At 36.4% G+C, this 6248-nt stretch overlaps 1 protein-coding gene across 1 annotated transcript; it reads left to right on the forward strand.

Annotated features, from left to right (window-relative positions):
* Window positions 1–1787: 1787 nt before the first annotated feature.
* LOC309688144 (extracellular calcium-sensing receptor-like) lies at window positions 1788–5753 on the forward strand (the record flags this gene model as incomplete). Its single annotated transcript, XM_082503618.1, has 8 exons — window positions 1788–2012; window positions 2094–2699; window positions 2819–2949; window positions 3075–3171; window positions 3317–3440; window positions 3621–4093; window positions 4175–4255; window positions 5397–5753. 8 exons carry the CDS (start codon window positions 1788–1790, stop codon window positions 5751–5753), a joined length of 2094 nt encoding a protein of 697 aa, XP_082359744.1.
* Between the last annotated feature and the right edge of the window lie 495 nt (window positions 5754–6248).

Consider the following 6248-nt stretch of genomic DNA (forward strand, 5'->3'; position numbering starts at 1 on the left):
GAAAGGTAAGGTGATTGTAGCTTCTGACTAACAAGAAACATAAGTGTGCTGGAAGCAGAGTGACCAAACACTGGAGATAGCTACATATGATGAACAGTTATAATGTGGGAATGCTGGACTGCATCTGCCGGAGATGCAATAAGGAGAGATTGTGGTGGTTTTTAGCACCAGACAAAGGGGAATAATAATATATCAGAGGAAATGAAAAAAATATTATTCTTTTCTGTGTTTTGTAATGAAAAGTGTGTGACTCTAGGAAAACAGCTTAACAAACTTGAATTTAAAGCAGTGGTTCAACTTAAGAAATTAATGATTTGTTCAAGCAGTGTTATCCTCTCTCCTGTTGCACTTTGCTGTGATTGGGTGATCTAATGATGACTCATAAGAAACAATAAAATGACACAAGCACCAGATATATTAAAACACTTCACTGTGGTGTCATACACTATGCTAGAGGACCACTGGTTTAAGCACAAAGTTTTTATGAGTTTACTGTGGATAATGCATTCAACCCTTGTTGGTTATTTTCTTTGGGTGTTTTTTAATGTCTTCTTTAATACGATTTGTATTGTGTTCTTTGATGTTAACATTACTAAGTCACTAAGTGTGGAGGGAGGTGTTGTGGAAAAAGAAGAAGCTGCGATGACAGAGCCAATGCATGGTTTAAAGATCAGGGGAATGAGAAGTGTTGATTCTAGTTTATCTCAGTGTGTAAAACTGGGAGGCAGTGACCTCCCAGCCTTGCACTCTGATGGGGATGTTGTGATTGGAGGGTTTTTCCCTCTGCATTATGTTGTCACTGAGCCACAGCACAGCTACAACAGTAAACCTCAAATTACATCATGCAGCAGGTGAGTGTAGTATAGTGTTTTTTTTTCTTCTTCCTTGTAACACAAAGTCAAAAAAGCATAAGCTTTGACCATATTGCCATGTTTCTATAAGACTGTTTAAATGATATTATTTTATTAAATGAATAAATACGTTATGGAGTTTTTCTTATCTACAGCTTTTATCAAAGAGCCTTTCGCTGGATGATGACTATGGTGTTTGCAGTGGAGGAAATTAACCATAATTCAAGTCTGTTACCAGGTGTTAAACTAGGCTACCATATCATGGACTGCTGTGACCATATCCCCACCGGCCTGCAGGCTCTTTTTTCGTTACTCAGACACTCTAAAACTGTCGACAGTAAAGTTGAAAGATCAGAAGATACTGAATACAATGGTATCAACGGGGAAGGGTTAAAGACTGTAAAACTAACTACAAAAGAAATAATGACCTCATTGAAAAATAGAAATGAAATTTCAAATAGTGTTAAAAACACTGGATATTACCTAAATGAAAATACAAGAGAAGAAATAAAGACGAAAGAGTCTTCCACATGTCTGTATTATTCTCCGGTGCCTGCTGTGATTGGTCTTGCATCCTCTTCCCCTACAAGAGCTGTCGCTCACACACTTGGCCCTTTCAACATACCACTGGTAATATACTATACAACTTTATTTAATAGTGTTGTGTATTTGATTTGTGTTTTAGCTCAATAATACAGAAAGAAATCACTTTCTCTCTAGGTGAGTTATTTTTCCACCTGTACCTGTCTTACTGATAAGCATTTGTACCCATCATTCTTAAGAACTGTGCCAAGTGATCTCTTTCAAGTTAGAGGTCTCGTAAAGCTTGTCACATTTTTAGGCTGGTTCTGGGTGGGCACAATAGGAACTACGGTGAGATAAAAACTTTTTTAAATGCTACAATGAGACATTTTTAGACAGCAACATGGTTTATAAATGCTTTCTGTATATACATTTCAGGATGACTACAGCCTTTATGGCATCCAAGCATTCTCTAATCAGTTTGGAAGGCAAGGTGGATGTGTGGCATTTCATCTCACCATCCCAACATCGCCCACAATGGCTGAAATACAAGAAATGACAGATACGCTGGAGAGTTCAACTGCTCGGGTTGTGGTGGTGTTTGCTACAGAAGGGAAGCTCCTAAATCTGTTCTTAGAAGTAAGTAGTGATATATAGTGTTATTATGCTCATAATTGTTTTCATGAAAATTGCTGCATTATTTTATCTATGATTTTCCAGCTAGCTCAAAGGAATGTGACAGGGATACAATGGATAGCCAGTGAAGCCTGGGTGACCTCGAGCCGACTGGCCTCACCCCAGTTTCTCCACATTCTACAGGGAACACTGGGCTTCACTTTCCCTGGAGTCAGCATCCCAGGCTTGAAAGAGTTTCTTTTGAATGTCCGACCCTCTCCCAAACCAGGAATGGAATTTTTCAATATGTTCTGGGAAGAACATTTTGGTTGTAAGCTAGAGTTTGAAAGCCAAAGAGCCAAAGACTATGAAGCAGATGATTTTAATGATAATGATAGTTTTCGTTACAACCCAGGTTTCCAAAACAATTCTCTTTATATGGTCGGATTTAATGTGGGACAAAAAAGTTTATTTAACATGTCAGCTTATAAAGACGGTGAATATGCTTTTGAAAAGCCTGTATGCACAGGGTCAGAGGATTTGAGAAACACTGACAGCAGTTATAGTGATGTATCTCAGGTTCGAATATCCTACAATGTGTATAAAGCTGTGTATGCCATTGCCCATGCTCTGCACACTTTTTTGAACTGCGATTCAGCAGGACCTAGCGGGGGATTGTGTGAGAAACACAGCTCATTTTCAAATGGTCAGGTAATTGAAAATATTATAAAATATTTAAAATCAACATTTATGTAATTCAACATTCATGGGATTCATGTGTAGTTTTTTGACATTCTTTGTTTTGTTTTTCTAATTTTCTTTTCCTGTAGTTTCTTCATCATCTGAAAATGGTAAATTTCCACAACCAGTTTGATGAGAAAGTGTATTTTGACACCAATGGAGAGCCTGTCCCTCTTTATGACATTATTAACTGGCAGAAGGACAGCAAGGATGAAATCAGGTGAGCTATATATACATAAAGGTGGAAATGAACTGCATGTTGAAGTAATTGTGAACAATAAACTGTAGTAACATTTAACATTAACCTAATTGCTTTTTCAAATATTTTATGCTACTTTATGCTAGATTTATCAAAGTTGGAACCTATGATGGTTCAGCACCACAGAGAGAGCAGTTGCAGATAATAAAGAACAGTATTGTATGGACAAAAGGACAGTTACAGGTAGGTCATAGTTATCTTGCACGTATTTGATATGACACCTAAAATAAAGATGTTTTAAACTAAAGTAAATTTGATACACTATCTCAGATTCTCAGATACAACATATTTATGCCCGTTATTTTACTTTTCTCTGTTCCTTGTTCAGGTTCCTGTATCTCAGTGTAGTGCTCCATGTCCTCCCGGCAACAGGCAGGCCACACGCCAAGGAGAACCCAAATGCTGCTTTGACTGTTTGCCCTGTGCAGATGGAGAGATCAGTAACAAGACTGGTAGTCTATATATGTTTATTATGTTTATTTTTTTTTTAATCAATTATTATGTAGTGTAATAAAGAAGGTCATTGAATTTAAAGTTGCACAGTTTAAACCAGAACCATCAAAACATGCTGATATGCAATTAGAAGTTACTGAATGTTTATACACATATATCTATGTTTTGTGTTACGAAAGGTTCTACTGAGTGCACAAAATGTCCTGAGTACTTCTGGTCAGACAAAGACAAGGTGAAATGTGTTGCAGGGGAAGAAGAATTCCTCTCTTTCTACGACACCATGGGTATCATCCTGGTTGCACTCACCCTGCTTGGATTCATCCTGACATCCATCATCACAATTATTTTTCACAGTTTCCGCAATACACCCATTGTCAAGGCCAACAACTCAGAAATAAGTTTCTTGCTTCTCCTGTCACTCAAGCTCTGTTTCCTGTGTTCTCTGGTGTTCATTGGTCAGCCATCTTGGTGGACATGCAGGCTCCGCCAAGCAGCATTTGGGATCAGCTTTGTTCTGTGTCTCTCTTGCTTACTTGTTAAGACCATTGTGGTCCTCCTGGCTTTCCGGACTAGTATATCTGGTTCCAGGGGTTGGAAGCTGTTTGGAACATCTCAGCAGAGGATTCTGATCATCTGTACGACAGCTCCTCAGGTAGGACGAACAGTCACTGTCACTTAAACATGAGTTTAACGTGTGTTTTGGTATTCTTCTATCATCCTATCCTCCCCTCAGATTTGTCTCTGTTCTGGCTGGGTGTTGGGAGCACCTCCCTTTCCATTCAGGAACCCAAACTACCAAGCTTTAACTGGAAAAGTGAGTATATTTTCTGTATTTACCTGATATATCATATCAACCATCAAAAAACGTCCCTATCTTTATCTTCATATCTATATCAATATCTATATATCTACATCTATATCTGTCAGGTACTGTGTCCAGGCAGGCAGGAAAAGACCCAAATGCAGACTCAAAGAGACAATAACTTGAACTTAAACACAGCTTTATTGCTGGACCCAAGCAAAACAACACAGCTGTCACTAATTAACAGACGGGACCAGGGAGACGCAAAACCAGAAACATTAACATAGGATAAAGACTGTGAAAGTAAAACAGGAAATGATGAGAAAACACACACCGATGAGACCAAGAATAACAGAAGAACACATAACAGAGAGAACTATAATTACAATACAAAGAGAAATACATAATCCAGAAAGTATAACCTAACTCAAAAACATAAACACTGGATCACCAGACCCAGGACCGTGACAATATTTATCTATATATATATGTATCTCCCGATAGATAGATAGATAGATAGATAGATAGATAGATAGATAGATAGATAGATAGATAGATAGATAGATAGATAGATAGATAGATATTGTCACGGTCCTGGGTCTGGTTATCCAGCGTTTAGGTTTTTGAGTTATTGATCTATATATGTATCTGTCTATATATATCTGTACATATATATATATATATATATATATATATATATATATATATATATATATGTATATATATATATATATATATATATATATATATATATATATATATATATATACACATATATATATATACATATATATATATATATATATATATATATATATATATATATATATATTATGGAATGCCCTTTAGGAAAATATTATATATATATTCCAACCAAAGTCTGAATATATAGTATGATCTTTTGAATATATAGAATGAAACTTGAGTATATAGAATGAAACTTGAATATATAGAATGAAGCTTGAATATATAGAATGATCTTTTGAATATATAGAATGAAGCTTGAATATATAGAATGAAACTTGAATATATAGAATGATCTTTTGAATATATATATATATATATATATATATATATATAAAAAAGCGAGAGAGAGGCTCTGAGAGAATTCATATAAAATCTCCCTGTATTCATACTTGTTTAACATCATTAGATTGTTGTGGAGTGTAAAGAGCCATGGCCTCCTGGATTCTACCTGCTCCTTGGTTACATTGGCCTACTGGCCTTTGTCTGTCTTCTCCTGGCATTCTTTGGACGAAAGCTACCGGACACATTCAACGAAGCAAAGTTCATCTCCTTCAGCATGCTAATTTTCTGGGCTGTATGGATTTCTTTCATCCCAGCTTATGTCAGTTCTCCTGCAAAATTTTCTGTGGCAGTGGAAATATTTGCTATCTTAGCATCCAGTTTTGGATTGTTACTATGTATATTTGTTCCCAAATGTTATATTATTTTACTGCACCCTGAGAGGAATATTAAGAAAGGGATGATTGGAAAATATCAAAGATGAACATTTATATTTTCAGTGTTTTTCAGGGTAACTAATAAAATGCTCACATTTGAATTTGAAGCTAAATAAAATACCCTATGAGAGATGTCTTTGTGAGATGTCTTTGTGATTCTGGATAGTGTTTTAAAATACGTTCAGCTGGAAGCTGGTTCCATAGAAGAGGGGCCTGAAAACTGAAGGCTCTGCATCCCATTCTACTTTTAAACACTCTAGGAACAACAAGTAAGCCTGCAGTGGAAGAGCGAAGTACTCTAATGGGATGGTAGGGTACTATAAGGTCATCAAGATAAGGGCCTGATTATTCAAGACCTTGTATGTGAAGAGCAGGATTGTGAATTCAATTCTGAATTTAACAGGGAGCCAATGAAGGGAAGCCAATACAGGAGAAATATGCTCTCTCTTTCTAGTCCTTGTCAGTACTCTTGCTGCAGCATTTTGGATTAACTGAAGGCTTTTCAGGGAGTTTTAGGACAACCTGATAATAATGAATTACAT

Source organism: Aulonocara stuartgranti (assembly GCF_965226115.1).
Source record: "Aulonocara stuartgranti genome assembly, chromosome: 14".
NCBI lineage: Eukaryota > Metazoa > Chordata > Actinopteri > Cichliformes > Cichlidae > Aulonocara > Aulonocara stuartgranti.